Consider the following 16,880-nt stretch of genomic DNA (forward strand, 5'->3'; position numbering starts at 1 on the left):
CATCGTTCAGCGTCAGCAACCTGCAACAGTTAGGTTTATTATCGTTTTTGTGTCCAACACGTCATATATCGGATGCACAGTGTAGGGTGATGTTGGCGGTTTGTTTGTGCGTCAGTGGGCGAGCTCGTCGGTGTCCTTGCTGTGGCCTGTTGGTCGGCTCTAACAGCAGCTGGTAATTATCAGTCAGTGTTGCTGATATGCAGGGGTTTGCCGACGTTTGTCGCTTGTTTGCGAATGTTAGTTTACCATAGGTGGTTATGCCCTGGCTAGCAGTGTCTTTGGCCGCTTGTGCTTCCACCTATGGTTGTGATCGTAATTTCCCAGAGTGAGGATGAAAGGATTGTTCGAGTGTCTCGAGTTCCTGTATAGTCGTGTGGCGCGTTTTTTTGAATACTTCCTTGAGGGTATGAAGGCTATCTTGCAGACAGGCGTATTTATATTCTGACCGGTAAAAGAACTGCAATGACACTTCACACATGTGGACAGCTTTATGTCAAGGTGACACTCCAGGGCCAAATACGAAGGTGAGTCAAATGAAAACCTTAAATTTGTAATAACAAATCAAATTTTCGCGCCGTTATCCGGTAAGTTGGTAAGCAAGCTACAAGCAGCGTGCAGAATGGCCTGTAGGTGGCAGCATAGTCCAGATGCACGCATACAGTCGCAGTATCAGTATAAAGATGGCCGCCCCACTTGCGACTTGCACCAGGGAAGAACAGCGTTCTGTTATTCGGTTTTTGCGTAGTGAAGGTGTGAAACCTATTGAAATTCATCGGCGAATGAAAGTTCAGTACGGTGATGCATGTTTGTCACAGCAGCAAGTCTACGAATGGAGTAGGAAGTTCGCAAATGGTGTGCCTTCAGTGGAAGATGCTCCTCGTCCAGGTCAGGCACAACGAGTTGTAACTCCACAGAACATTGCAGCAGTTGAAGCCATAGTGAAGGAAAACCGCTGAGTGACACTCGATGACATTGCAGCATGTTTACAGACTAGTCATTGGTCAGCACACCACATTGTGCACGATGTGCTCCAGTTTCACAAAGTGTCTGCAAGATCGGTGCCACGGCAGCTGACTCCTAAAATGAGAGAACGACGTGCTGATGCTTGTGAAGAACTTCTTCGGCGCTTTGAACGAGAAGGTGATGGCTTCCTTGCAAGAATCGTTACTGGCGACGAAACCTGGGTTCACGTCCACCAACCGGAAACGAAGAGAGCGAGAAAGCAATGGCGCCATGTCTCATCACCAAAACCAAAGAAGCTTCGAACAGAACCATCAGCAGGGAAGGTTATGCTGACTCTCTTTTGGGACGAAAAAGGCGTCATTTTGGAGCATTACATGCCTAGAGGTACTACTGTCACTAGTGCATGATACACAGATGTCGGCCTGCGACGTGGACTGCTGTCAGCAGGTGACCTTTTGCAACAAGACAATGCAAGGCCCCACACTGCCCGTACAACAGTTGCAACAATCACAGACCTGCATTTTAAGTCTCTTCCTCATCCACCATACTCATCAGACCTTGCCCCAAGTGATTTCCATATGTTTGGTCCACTCAAAGACGCAATGGGAGGAAAGAAGTTCGATTCTGATGAAGAGGTACGCCACGCGGTGCATGAGTGGTTGCGCTGACTACCAAAAGAATTTTTTTCTAAAGGAATTTAAGCACTTTGTAAGCGCTGGAGGACTTGCATTGAGTGTGGGGGAGATTATGTTGAAAAATGATATAGCTTTGTACCACTTCTGCACAATAAATCGTATAAGGGGCGTTAAAAAAAATACCGAGCAGAAGGCAAAATTGCAGAAACCAGTACCTGTATGTTAGAAGTATTGACCCTCGCTGTTGAAACACTTGTCCCACTGTGACACAAGGTGGTGAATGGCTATCTGATAAAATTCCTGGGCCTGCGATGTTAACTAGTTCCGCATGGCCCCATTCTGATTCACTTCATGCAGCACGGGAAAACAGGGAATGCCCAGCATTACTCGCGAACCTTGGCCACCCTTCGCCAAGCGATCAAATCAAAACGATCATGCAGTCCCACCCGTGGGGTCATTCTGCTCCACGACAATGCAAAGCTTCATACGGCCAACACAGTTGGGGCACTCCTGCAGAAATCCAAATGGGAGATTCTCGGCCACCATCCATACAGTCAGGACCTCTCTCCCTGTGATTACGCCATTTTTGGTCCCCTTATAAAGGCTCTGAGGGGCAAACTATTCACCTCGGACGACGACGTCCAGCTGTACGTGCAGAACTGGTTAACATCGCAGCCCCGGGAATTTTATGAGACAGCCATTCACCACCTAGTGCCACAGTGGGACAAGTGTCTCAACAGCCAGGGTCAATACTTCTAACGTACAGGTACTGGTTTCTGTAAATATGCCTCCGGCTTGTTTCTTTTTGAACGCCCCTTATAGATCTCTGGAATTCATAAACATTGCTATGGTGGTGATGCTGTGTTGCCATCTGTACAACTTAAGGTCGCAAAAGGTTCTATGCTTTCTTAGTGGCTCCAGTTCATCTCTCCTGTGTTCATCGTTTGCCACAGGTCGTGAGTTACTGATTCCGTTCATGTTAAGTCTCATGAATTTCAATCAGATCCGACATGGCCTCTTCCTCTAGCCTTAGAAAAGTAGCCAGGGGCACTACCTTAAAGGGCAAATCTCTACAGAACGATTAGAAACAGTCTGTAAAGCTTGTAAGGATGTTGCAGGATAGGTTGTGCTGAAAAATAATTGTTAAAAATTTCGATACATTGTACCTTTTAGGAGCATATTAGCACAGTAGCTAGCCAGTCAGGCCATTGTACAAGCAAATTCAAGCGATCCACCAGAGACTGTGCCGCCAAACGTTGCTTCGTTTGGTTTCCTAAAACCGAACAAGACAGCAGTACAAAAGGGTAATACAAAAAACAGGATCGAAACCGAGCCAGTACCCGAGCAGTCTCATGCCCTATCAACTCTACGATGTGAGAACAACTGACACTAATTGTTTCCAGCAGGCCACTTGAACTGGCTCTCGCAACGATCTGACTGACTAATTTCAGAGTTAATTAACTCTGAAACGGAGCAAAGTATCGAACTTTTTTCCTTAACAAGTATTCTTCAGCACACCCTACCCTGAAATACCGTTACAAGCTTTTAGACTGTTTCTAACCAACCTGTATATTTCCAGACCTTTTCTTTTGTTTACTAAGAATGGAAGAATGTGTTTCGATCCCAGAGATTATTAGCGAGGGAGGGGGTGGGGGATACCAGGAAAAATATGATGCGCCAGAGAAGCAGCGTGTGTGACTGAGTCCTGTGCAGAATGAGGTTGGGCATTGTCGTAGAACAAGAACACCAATTAGGACAGCTGTAATCATGGTACTTCGTCCTGACAGCATTACTGGAGCTTTAAGATATGCAGGTTATGACCATCGTTCAGACTCTCAGAAAGCTCGACTCATTCATGTGAGAGACACGGGAGCTCCATATCGACAGATTATGCAGACATTTGTTTGCACTACAATGACCAAAGAGCGAGTCGTGACGATATCGATCCAGATGAACAGCTTAGCAAGATTAGTAGGCATGGGTCCCTCCATAAAGACTATACCACTATAAAGTCGTAGGATTCTTCGACTGGCTCTGACGAATAGACAGATGACAACAGCTGAAATCCGTCCAGAGGAGTTCCATCACGAACCCTCTGGAACAGATTACTCCTTACATCATTTAGCGCTGACACCACACCACAAACAGGAAGCATGGTGCAGTGCCAGAGTCTACTGAGATATTTCGTGTCACTGTGTGGCGTTCAGAGATGAGTCTTGCTTCTGTTTGAGACGATCAGATCGTTGAAAACGTGTTTTTACATGACCTGGTTGAAAGGTCAATCGAAGCAGTAATTCTAGAGACCTGTACGTCCCAAACTCATGGTATCACTGTGACGGGAGGTACATGGCAACAAAAATCATTTGCTAATTGTATAAGGGAGGCTGAATTCTCGCCACTATGTGAGAAGAATGGTAAACCCTCTCGCCATAGCCTTCACGACTAGGTTTCCAAATGGAATATTCCAGCAGTATAATGCAATAGACCAAGGTCACACCATAAACACCTTGAGGAGTATACAGATCCTTGATTGGCTAGCCTGATCCCCTAATGTGCCACCCACACAGCGTGTCTGGGATGCGACGGGAAATATCAGGCTCCAGTCAGCAGTCTCCATGAATTGGCACATCATATGTTTCAGGAATGGCAAGAAATTTCTCAAGATGCCATTGAGAGGCTGCTTGCTATCATGCCACAAAGCATACAACACTGTATTCGTGCCCATGGGGGTCAACCTCCTACTGCTGATGACTGACATCAGTTCCAAATGGAATGAAAGTTTAATCAATGAATGTTGGTGTTCTTTGTAAAATCTTTGTTAGGCAAGGTCACATATAGGAAACCTGATAACTAGTTTCTACCATTACCAGTCGTCTTCAGAGGAAAATATACACAGCAGTGTCTGAGATAAGAGAACACTTCGTCAACTGGCTATAAACAACGCAAGGGAATGCCAGCTTTGAGCTCCTACTTGTATCAAGACTAAATCGTAAGTATAGGCATTTTATATGTTACAAATATGAACTCAAATCTGACACTTCATTTCGTTGATAACAACCAATTGATAAAGTGTCCTCTCACCCTGGACACTGCAGTGTGTACTTTAATCTGAAGATCAATGGTAATAGTGGAAATAGTTGTCAAATTATCTATATGCGATCTTTGCTAATAAAAGTTGCATAAAGAAATGTTCATTGAAGTAATAAATCGCGTCTCTATACTGACAGTGTCAGGTAACTATAGAAGTTTAATCGTTTAATACCGACTTTGTGGTTACCATCTCCATGAAATTTGGTAAATATCGGACGGCAACTCGATGGTACACCAGATCCCATTCCGATCAGTGTATTTGCGTTGATGTATTAGCGTACAACTATATTTCGAACTTAAACTGTATCCCAAGGCTGTGAAATATATTTCATCAGAACTGATGAACTAAGTGCATTAGATGGTATTCATCACTTAGAAACATTGTACTGTCGCACAAAACTAAGTAGTGAGAATAGGAAATGTGTTCGTCCACAGGTTACAGGTTAACAGCCTGAAATGAGACTCAAACTAAAAAGCCAGTATTTTTTAATAATTATTTTCACTGGTCGGCACTCGGAATATCTATACTTCAGTCAATCAAAATAATGCGATGAATGAATACCGCAGAGACGCAAGTCTTCGTATTAGGAAGCAGAGGACACAAAATCCCTTTTCTGCCAGGCTTCCTCTCTGCGAGAGTTCTCCGACAGATATCACCAGCCGCCCTGATCAGCCGAGTGTTTCTGCAGCCAGGTACCTCTCCAAGTAGACTTGATGAGCTGCGGACTAACAAATTTTTCTGGCTGATATGAACTTACCTGCAGGCGTAAGTTGTTAGTACGTAACCAATGACTCGTTTTGCAGCCACCTCAGCCTCCACCTGCAGATTAACGTGGTGAAATCCAGCCGTGACAGCGAGTTGAACTGTAGGGTCAGTCAAGTCATGTTTTGCTGAGTTTCAGTAATTTTAAGCTTCATTCTGAAGATTTGTTTGCTGTTTTACCATCAACATGCTTTCAAGTCCAGCCGTAAATGCAAACTCACACCCTACTATGTCACTATCTGCCTTTTAATAATAACCCTTCAGCAGCTACATCACGGCTTTATGAATTTGATTGTTTTATAGGGATGCGTATTCATTAGTATCAGACCACAGATGCCTCGAGCGGGCTTGCCGAGTAGTTATTTTAGCTTTGCCAACGTTTGTCAAGGCATTTATAATGCACTTTAACATACTAGATTGAGTTAATTGCGAATCTTGTTCAAAGTCATAAATAACAAGTTCCTTCTTCATTAGAGAGTGCCGGGGTGGCCTAGCGGTTCTAGGCGCTACCGTCAGGGACAGCGCTGCCACTACGGTCGCAGGTTAGAATCCTGCCTCGGGCATGGATGTGTGTGATGTCCGTAGGTTAGTTAGGTTTAAGTAGTTCGAAGTTCTAGGGGACTGATGACCTCAGAAGTTAAGTCCCATAGTGCTCAGAGCTATTTGAAATAACCCAGTGGTGAATATTTATTGTCCAATCTATTCATAAATACTCGATCGATAATTTGTTGGTCTATAAGTTGACTCCTTTCGTCAGAAACAATATCATTCAAAGACGATATCAACCTTTCAAAAGTAACGGAACGCCCAACCAAACTGGTGTTTTTTAAAACAAAAATTTCGTCCCACTGCTATGGCAAATTGATACATCGGTTGTCAGTAAAAAAGAAAAATACCTGTTATAAACGAGACCAAGCAAATACCGAGAAATACCGCTTATTCATAACTGAAATACAGCCACCGGTTTAATCAGTCGGTTTTTCCCATCCACATTTCACAAAGAGCAGCGTTTTGAATTACTTTAAACTGGTCAATAAACACAATCTGCTGCTCTCGCTCACTCAGCTGTAATGACATAGCGAAGTTCTCAGGACGCAAAACTTGGGAAACACGCATTTGCATACATGTGACAGCAAGCGACTAGTGCACTGATATCACGGTTTCAGTGTTTTCTGTTGTGGGTAGTTCTTCTTTTCATTAACAAGGTTCAGATCCACGCTAGTCTTATAAACATTATCGAGGCCAGTTTTACTTTGTCGACCCCGCACTAGTTGCTGTTACACGTCTGTGGTACACATACCAATCTGAAGACTTAATAAGTAGAACGTAAGTCTGAAAGAATTTAGTGTTGCCCAGTTACAAAAAATGGTAACGACCGATAGAGGTAAAAATAAAGTAAGATACCAAAACAATTCCACAACAACACAATATAGTCAGTTTCTTGTAGCCAAACAAACTTGGCGGGACATATCGTGCAAGCAGACAGTTTACGGACTTCAAACGGAATACACGACGAGCAGTCGATAGCGTCGAAACCACAAATCAAGAAGACAATGCCGTAAGGATACTCTTCAGCGCTGCAAGACATGTAATTCTTGCGATATCACAATACATGTGTCACATTACTTCCTTAAATCACTTTCGGTTTTCTATTTGTTGTATTCAAGGTTTACATTTTTATCTACAATTCCAGCAGAATAGTTTATGTTATTTCTTAATAAATCTTTTCCCATATTACTAAAATAATTATAGATTTTGCCCTTCCACGCTCTCAATTCAGACAACTCATGACGTTACAAACAAGACAAATGTTTTATTATTTTTACTGTACTTTACGGTTTTATGGGCAAGTTTAGCACGTATCCTTTGCTTTCAAATAGATTATTGAAGTGTACATTGAAACTAAAGTCGCCTTGTGTGTGTTTTGTCGTGTGGTAAAATGTTGGTAAGAAGTTGTGGCATTTTGTTTTTGCGTGCTCTTGAGTCCATTGAAAATCGCCGTGTTTATTTTCAGGTTCGTTCGCCAATCTCTCCAGGGTCTCTTCCGCCCCGTGTCCACAGTGCAGATGAAACTTTCTTCAGTGATTAGAATGACTAGCAAGAGTAATATATATGTTCGATTCTCACCTAATTACTTATAAGAGATGAGCACTCGTTTATTTAATCCTTGAATACAACTTTCACTATTCTCAGTTATAAGTTCACTTTCGTCTTTATCAGAGAAAGAACAAAATCAGAGTCATTAATATTATATTGAATAACAGAGATAATAAAAATCAGAGATAATGTAATGACAGTGTTCGCTTTTCTTATGCAAGGAGTAACATCTTTGGTTCTTACACACAGCAGAGTACCTGACACAGTTATTTCCTAAATGTTGTTGTTGTTGTTGTGGTCTTCAGTCCTGAGACTGGTTTGATGCAGCTCTCCATGCTACTCTATCCTGTGCAAGCTCCTTCATCTCCCAGTACGTACTGCAGCCTACATCCTTCTGAATCTGCTTAGTGTATTCATCTCTTGGTCTCCCTCTACGATTTTTACCCTCCACGCTGCCCTCCAATACTAAATTAGTGCCGGCCGGTGTGGCCGAGCGGTTCTAGGCGCGTCAGTCTGGAACAGCGCGACTGCTACGGTCGTAGGTTCGAATCCTGCTTCGGGCATGGATGTGTGTGATGTCCTTAGGTTAGTTAAGTTTAAGTAGTTCTAAGTTCTAGGGGACTGATGACCTGAGATGTTAAGTCCCATGGTGCTTGGAGCCATTTGAACCATTTTTTTTAACTAAATTGGTGATCCCTTGATGCCTCAGAACATGTCCTACCAACCGATCCCTTCTTCTAGTCAAGTTGTGCCACAAACTCCTCTTCTCCCCAATTCTATTCCATACCTCCTAGGCGCTTCAGTCCGGAACCGCGCGATTGCTACGGTCGCAGGTTCGAACCCTGCCTTGGGCATGGATGAGTGTGATGTCCTTAGGTTAGTTAGGTTTAAGTAGTGCTAAATTCTAGGGGACTGATGACCTCAGATGTTAAGTCCCATAGTGCTCAGAGCCATTCGAACCAATACCTCCTCATTAGTTATGTGATCTACCCATCCAATCTTCAGCATTCTTCTGTAGCACCACATTTCAAAAGCTTCTATTTTCTTCTTGTCCAAACTATTTATCGCCCATGTTTCACTTCCGTACATGGCTACACTCCATACAAATACTTTCAGAAACGACTTCCTGACAGTTAAATTTATACTCTATGTTAACAAATTCCTCTTCTTCAGAAACGCTTTCCTTGCCATTGCCACTCTACATTTTATATTCTCTCTACTTCGACCATCATCAGTTATTTTGCTCCCCAATTAGCAAAGCTCCTTTACTACTTTAAGTATCTCATTTCCAAATCGAATTCCCTCAGCATCACCCGACTTAATTCGACTACATTCCATTATCCTCGTTTTGCTTTTGTTGATGTTCATCTTATACCCTCCTTTCAAGACACTGTCCATTCCGTTCAACTGCTCTTCCAAGTCCTTTGCTGTCTCTGACAGAATTACAATGTCGTCGGCAACCCTCAAAGTTTTTATTTCTTCTCCATGGATTTTAATACCTACTCCGAATTTTTCTTTTGTTTCCTTTACTGCTTGCTCACTATACAGATTGAATAACATCGGGGAGAGGGTACAACCCTGTCTCACTCCCTTCCCAACCACTGCTTCCCTTTCGTGTCCTTCGACTCTAATAACTGCCATCTGGTTTCTGTACAAATTGTAAATAGCCTTTCGCTCCCTGTATTTTACCCCTGCCACCTTCAGAATTTGAAAGAGAGTATTCCAGTCAAATTTACTAAACAAAATGTGATACTACATGTCTATAACCAATATTCCAGCCTAAAATCGCTGTAGAAAGGGTACCGCTGCTCAGAATGACGTCAAATTTGAACAGTGCACTATTGATGCAGGGAAAACGTCATGGGAAAACAGGTTTGGCCAACAGATGGCGCTTTAAGTGTCAGAACATGCTCACCAACGGACACGCGCCACACGGCTGTTCCTCAGTTTGCGTCCGAGACGGCCAACGTGAATGTCCCCACGAAGAATCGCGCGCTGCTGGTAAAGCTCTTTTTCATGGACGGTGACTGTGCGCCAGTAGCCCAGCACAAGTTCCGGGCACACAAGGGTACGAAATGTCTGCTAAGGGTCTGGAGAAAATGTTTACAAAATTCGAAAAGACAGGTTCTCTTGAAGTGCAATGTGGCAGAGGGAAGAAAGCAGTAGATGCGACGTCTGTCGAAGGTGTAGCCACAACATTGCACGACCAGTGGTGTGCAAACATGCAGTGATAGGGTAACTGCTCGAACGTTGGTCATGCATGCGAGCGCGGTGCATAAAATCCTACGAAGCATCCTGCGTTGCTCTCCATACAAAATCACCCATGTTCAGGAGTTGCTTCCTGTTGACCCACCAGCAAGACAAAGGTTCCCCCTGGAATTTCTTGCTCGGGTGGAATTGGACAACGAATGACCATGGAACATTCTGTGGACTGGCGAAGCCCATTTACATCTCCAACGATATGACAGTATGCAGAAATTCAGAATATGGGCAACGGAAAATACGCACGCACTTCTACGAGTAGCGCTTCATCGTGCAAGGGTAACTGTGTGGCACGTGTTAACGGCATGTTCATCGTAGGGGTATATATTTTCTAGGAGATGAGTCCTGCGGGTCCTGTTACCTATGCCGTCAATGGTAAACGCTATGAGAGTCTTTTGCGCATCAACGTCATTCCAACCCTTCAACAGTGTGGATGTGTGATAGGGCCATTTCTATGCAAGATGCCGCTTCTCCGCACATTCCAAAGCCGGTGAAGCGGCTGATACAGAGGCGATTCGGAAATGCTGAAATTATCAGTCGTCATTTCCCTACACCCTGTCCGTCCAGATCACCTGATATTAATCCGTGCGACTTCTGGCCGTGGAGTTATCTGAAAGACGATATGTTCAGTGCTCGAATTACAAACGTAGCTGAATTGTAGACACGCACTGCACAACGCATTCTGAACGTGAACTCCGAGATACTCTGATCTGTTGTGGAACATGCTCTTTCTCGATTTCGGCTTGTGGCAAAAGACTGTGGACAACATAGTAAACATGTCTCGCGCCATCTCACGACAATTAGAAACCTATGTAATTTGGAATTCATGCTATTTTTCGCCTCAGGAAAACTAAAAACCGGTTTTCCCCATCCGATGTGGTACGACCTTGCCGTGGTCGATAGACTTAACTGACAGTTCACGCTGAACTTGTGCAGCCACGCACACTGAACAGTACGCATGGTGTAATGTGCAACTCAAACTGTAGCCGTCGTATTACGATTCACCTGTCATTTGTAGCTGACCCCATTTACGTTAAGACGCTTACAGTACCATCCACTGGCAGGATTTTCGTTAAAGTTTTTTTCTTCCATGACACTTTCCCCTGTGTCAATAATATGCCATTCAAATTTGATGTCTTTTTCAGCAGTAGTTTTCTGTCTACAGCGTTTTGACACTGGTACTTAGTTATGGACACTCTGCATACTTAAATGTTTATACATATCTTTTTTTTATTCTCTGCAATTAATAACACACTGACTCATTCAAATATCGTAAACTGACTTGGAACCGCACTTACAAATCACACAACAGAAATCCCACAACGGAATGAAACTAACAAGCGGTCAAACATACGGAATGCGTTCCCCCAAACATTCTCCAAAGCTCTGACTTTTCTAATCCTTTGCTATGCCTGGATACACACCCCACCAAAGCGCTCTCTCTCTCTCTCTCTCTCTCTCTCTCTCTCTCTCTCTCTCTCTGTCCCTGCATCGTTGTTGGCCGTCACGCACTCTGCTTTGCTTCCCGTATCTGTTCACCCTTTCCCACTGGAACTCTGTATGAAATTACGTATAATTCCCGTCTCTGTTCTCCCTGCACTTCCTTCAGACTTGACATCGTTCAGCCCGTTTTTGTTCCTGAAGATCAACCATCGAAGGCTCTAGCACATGGGACGTAACTTCTGAGGTCATCAGTCCCCTAGAACTTAGAACTACTTTACCCTAACTAACCTAAGGACATCACACACATCCATGCCCGAGGCAGGATTCGAACCTGCGACCGTTGCGGTCGCGCGGTTCCAGACTGAAGCTCCTAGAACCGCTCGGCCACCCCGGCCCGCACGCATAAAAAATCAGCATCTCGTTTCGGCGTACAGTTGAAACTGCTCGTATTTATGACTCCCAGCCATGTTCCCTTCTATAACAGTGGAGCAAGGTGTTGAAAACACAAAGTATCTACTCCTTGGAAGGGGTAAATAATGCAAAGGCTAATCTGATCATGGTTACGGTGTACACAGACACTTTTCGCGGTTTATGAGAACTAGTTTTTGTCATTTTTTTAAAAAAAATAACGAAACTGTACGAATGTTTCCTACTTCGTAGGTACAAACTCGCATCAGCAACAGCTGAAAGACAAATGGTGACTTCACTTTTGGTTCTTATATTGATGTTGAGAAAAGATAACCGAGTCAGTAAATAGTTAATCGTATGGGTGGTTTACGGTGTGCAACCGTCGTGTTATGTACTTTTTTAACCATCAGTCTGAGGTTGGTGAGACGTCATTACCCAACACTTTCTGTCCTCTGACACGCTCTTGGTCTACCAGTACCTCCTATGCCCAACAACAGCAACAAAAATAACAATATAATCTACGACATTTCGTTCCTTCGGTTTCAATTATTCCCAGTCGTCGAATTTGCTGATCATAGATATCTTAACACTTAAAGGTCGTAAATGAATACATCAGACGCTAAGATCGAACAAGCCATGTAAATCACAGGTTTATAAACTGCTATTTTTCTTCTGAAAAGCATTTAGCTCACTACTATACTTATGCTCATTATCGAAACTAAGATTGCGTGCAGTGTCAACCGAAATTTATGACGGTATCTAGAATTTCTTGGTAGAGAGGAAACGGGATGTTGTGTCGGACGCAGAGTCATCGACAGATGTAGATATAATGCGTGCCCAAGAGGAGTGTGTTGGGACCCATGCTGTTCGTGTTGTATATTAATGACCTTGGACATAATATTAATAGTATGGAGCTACCTGTAATAAGGTACTGCCTGAATAAAGTTGCAAAAACATTCAGTCAGATCTTGATAAGGTTTCAGATTGGCGCGGAGAGTGGAAACTTACTTGAGGTGTTAAAAAATGTAAATGCGTAGTGTCCTAGACTACAATATGAGTGAGTCCAAACAAATACTTTGGTGTACCAGTTTGTCGGGATATGAAATGAAATGTTCGCATCGGTTCAGTTTTAGATAAGCAGTTGATAGACTTCTGGCACGTAGCAGAGCAAATCTGAAACTTTAACTAAAATCGTTTCTCATGGGCATTGCCGTATACTGTAAAGACGAGTTTTTAACTGAAACTGATAGAATAGCAGGAAAATGCAGTTAGTTGAGAAAGGATATTTCTTACAAAATTGTTGTGCAACTCATCCTATAACATTCCTCAAGTGCGTGGGACCCATATCACGTAGGACTAAAAGGAGATACTGAAGCTATACAGAGAAGAACAACACAAATAGTCACATGTTTGTTCGACCCATGAGAGAGTATCACGGAGATGCTGAAGAAATTGAATAGGCAAACGCTTAAAGATAGGCGCAAACTACGCCGAGGAAGGGTACTACACTGTTTCAAGAACCAGTGTAGAGTGAGGAATTTAGAAACGTGCCAACCCCATACATACCTCTCACATAGTAATCGCGAAGCGCAATGAGGCGTTTAAATAATCTCTCCTCCCTCTCTCCACACGCGAATGGAACGGGATAAAGCCCTAGGAGATTGTACAATGAAAACAATACACAGTCGCGTGTGATCTGTCCGCGAAAATTATTATTATTATTATTATTATTATTATTATTACTTCTTTTTCTAAGCTACGTGAAGTCGATCGTATTTGAAACCCACTGGAAACTGAAGGGCTGGTCGGTAGTGTCCTAACTCCCTCCTCTTTGCACGGCACACTACAGAAATATTTAAGAGAGTTCAGCAAAATTTTATACTCGTTGTAATGAATGCACTGGTAATAGCAGTCGTGACGCTGAACAGTTGCTAATTTCGTTGCTGTTGCTGTTGCGATGAGGTTCCAATCGTTTGTATCAATTAAAAAAGCATTAATTTCCAACCTTCTCTTCCTCGTCTCAAAGCATTCAGTTAAGAATTCTTTACAATCTGTACGCTTTTGACGCTAAAGGCTTTGGACGCCCTGCATGTTGCTTCAGATATGTAATTGTAGAAAGGTATTTCATTCTGACTTAACAATATGTAATAAGTGTACTTCTTTATTTGCAGGCTTTCCTTCCCGTCTGGCCATTCTTCCCTGTCGTTCTACGCCGCAGTTTTTACAATTGTAAGTAACCAGTATTCTCCAGCCTTCTCTTGAGTGTTGTGCTTTCTAATTCTCAATCGGAGGAAGGCAGAAGACTTATGTCTGCCGACTCCCAATTTTGGTGTCAAACAATACTGTCTGCAGTACGATATGTGCATGAAAAACACGTGTTTCAAAGACACCATGGTGACACACCCGATTTGTCGACCAATGGCTAAACGGGAAAATACAGACACCACCTGGCATGGAATCTTCGTAAGAGAACGTATAATCTGTAGTATTCTGATTTTGCTGTAATTACATGCTGTATAAAATTTATGCTCCCCAACACACACCGCCTCAAGCAAAACTTGATAAACAGTGTGAATGACTGGTTCGCAAAATCAAATTACCCTGAATAGAACTTTTAGTACCGAATATCGATGTATTCATTAAATATACATGGCTGTGAGAATTTATATTACACATCCTCAGAAAGGTGCGATCAATTTAACGCCTGTGCTTTAGGTTCCACGGATTGGTGAAACTCAGATGCATGTTGATGACTTACCTACTTACTGCTGTCCTTGCTCCGTACTCTCACTGCATTTCACGGTTTTCATGAGATCTCGCTGACTGGGGATGGATACACTCACGATGCTCGTTAATTTTCTCGCGTCAGACTGATGCTAAGCAACGGCATTTGCCGCTCCAGAGACCACTGTATTGTTGAGGTCTGCGTCACGTAGCGATATCTTGTTTACTCCAAGAAGACGATATCTGGAAATCTATCACCGCACAATTAAGGAAACTATCCAGCGATGGTAGTACAGGCGTAATTAGGTCCGGACCACCGGGCTGTTTCCTCCTAGGGCGAGGAACCACAGGAAAGTACAAACAGAAACGAAAGAGAGAAAATATAAATGAGAAGGAAAAGTGGAGATATTAGTAAAATCAATCGGTCAAGTGAAGTCTTTCGGTATGTTAAGACAATGAAACATTGTTTTGCAAATTATTCTGTCGTAAAGATACACGAATCATTTGCCTCTGTTTATGCAGGTCAAAAATCAGTCTGCGTTATGTATTTATATATGTAGCCTGAACAGATTACGGCCATTATGCCATCTCTTACATGGGACCAGGGTTTACATCGTAGTTACCCAAGAAATAACAATTTCAATATGACAAATATGTAGTTTTAAATTGATTTGAATCCTTGAAGTGGCGTTGGTAAATTATACTGTCCATGAACTAACAAAGTTTATACTGCCATTACTTGTACTACTGCAGCTGCAGCTACTAACAGTGATAATAGTAATAATAAATGGTTCAAATGGCTCAGAGCACTATGGGACTTAACATCTATAGTCATCAGTCCCCTAGAACTTAGAACTACTTAAACCTAACTAACCTAAAGACATCACACAACACCCAGTCATCACGAGGCAGAGAAAATCCCTAACCCCGCCGGGAATCGAACCCGGGAACCCGGGCGCGGGAAGCGAGAACGCTACCGCACGACTACGAGCTGCGGACAATAGTAATAATAGTAATATTAATAATAATACTAGTGACATAAATAAGAATAATGATAGTGGCGGATATAAGAAGTACTTTTAGGTCTACAAAATAGATGTTTTCTTATATTGCGAGTTCTAGTGAAAGGAAATTTAAGTAGACTGCATCGGCTACGAATATTGGGAAATGAGGGAGATCAGGATGGAAAGAGGGATGTACAAGGGTAACGAGTGCGTACAGGGATAATGGTAATCTTATTGTTGATTTAGAAGATATGTCATTATCAGTCTTCGGAAGCTGAAGATTTTATTGTTCTCTAATGTAAGGCGGGAAGTTGTTCCTGAGTCGGATTCCTGCTACTGAGAAGTACATCTAGAAGGTGGCTGGACGGTTCTCCGATGAGAAAGGGTGTTTTTGCCATGTTGCTCAGGCAAAAGAGTTAAGCTCGACGAGAGATATGAGGGACAGTGTTCATTGATCAGACGGTAAAGAAGACAGAGGACAAGCAAATCTGTCTGCACGCAGCCAGTATAGCTGTGCATATGATGGTGAAATGTGATCAAAGAGTCGAACGTCACAGCTATAACGAACACAGGCATTCATAAGCAGTTACAGGCGTCATGAGCATTAGGGTATGAACATCAGTAGGGTGACAGTAATTTAACTTTCGCTGCTTCAGTCAGTGTAGACGGAGAACTGTTTATTGCATGTGTACCCAACTTAACAGAAACGATTTTCAGACTGTGCGCTACAGGATTTATGTTGTTAGTGATATTAGTGTCATGACTTGTCGCTAGAAGTCATTACTGACACGGCGACGTAGGGATTAAACACAAGCACCAGTGTGCATTACAGCTGCAGACAGTCAACATGGGTCTGGTGAGCAGGGCTTTACTCGTAAAGCTGTTTTCTCACAATGACGCCAATAGTGCTGCTAGTCTTCCTGAGTATAGGCGCATTGAAAGAATCCAACCCTTTCCGCACCGGGCTGAAGGACGTAATTCGAAAGTTCGAATTGCCGATCGTATCAAACTGTGTGCCCACAAAGAGCAGTAGATTTCAACCCATCTGATTTCTGGCTGTGGGGTTACGTGAAGGAAGGGGTCTTTCAACAGGACACTAACACACGTTGGAGGTTCAGGATGAGCATAGCGAGGTAGGTAGCCTATATTCCGACTGAGATATTTCAGGCAGCAGTAGAGCAATTTCTAGTGCGGTTCCAGGCTATCGTGGATGTACATGGTCGTCACGCTGAGCAACCTTTGTAACCTGGAACGTAAACATGGTACGCAGTTAACAGATATTAACCTGCCTCGAGTAAATTAAAATGTGTTTCTTTCAGTGGTTTATTAGTTATTTCTCTTCCACATGTTCTTAAAAATGTTTCTACATATTTTCATTGACCTAAGATCAGTCATTTTCCATGGGGGTATTCACAAATGGCGGAAGGTTAAATATCACTAGCCAGCATGTAAAACGAATGTGAGCAAGTGTTCGGTCAAGGTTACGACGGA

The 16,880-nt window shown here is 42.9% G+C and overlaps 1 protein-coding gene across 1 annotated transcript in view; it reads left to right on the plus strand.

The window, feature by feature from the left end:
- Nucleotides 1-16,880, plus strand: part of LOC124798170 (putative phosphatidate phosphatase) — a 356,955-nt gene that overhangs the window by 236,193 nt on the left and 103,882 nt on the right. The window contains exon 5 of the mRNA XM_047261453.1: nt 13,833-13,890. Within this exon, the coding sequence (XP_047117409.1) occupies nt 13,833-13,890 (58 nt within the window). The remainder of the gene's footprint in view (nt 1-13,832; nt 13,891-16,880) is intronic.

Source organism: Schistocerca piceifrons, chromosome 5, assembly GCF_021461385.2.
Source record: "Schistocerca piceifrons isolate TAMUIC-IGC-003096 chromosome 5, iqSchPice1.1, whole genome shotgun sequence".
Taxonomy (NCBI): Eukaryota; Metazoa; Arthropoda; class Insecta; order Orthoptera; family Acrididae; genus Schistocerca; species Schistocerca piceifrons.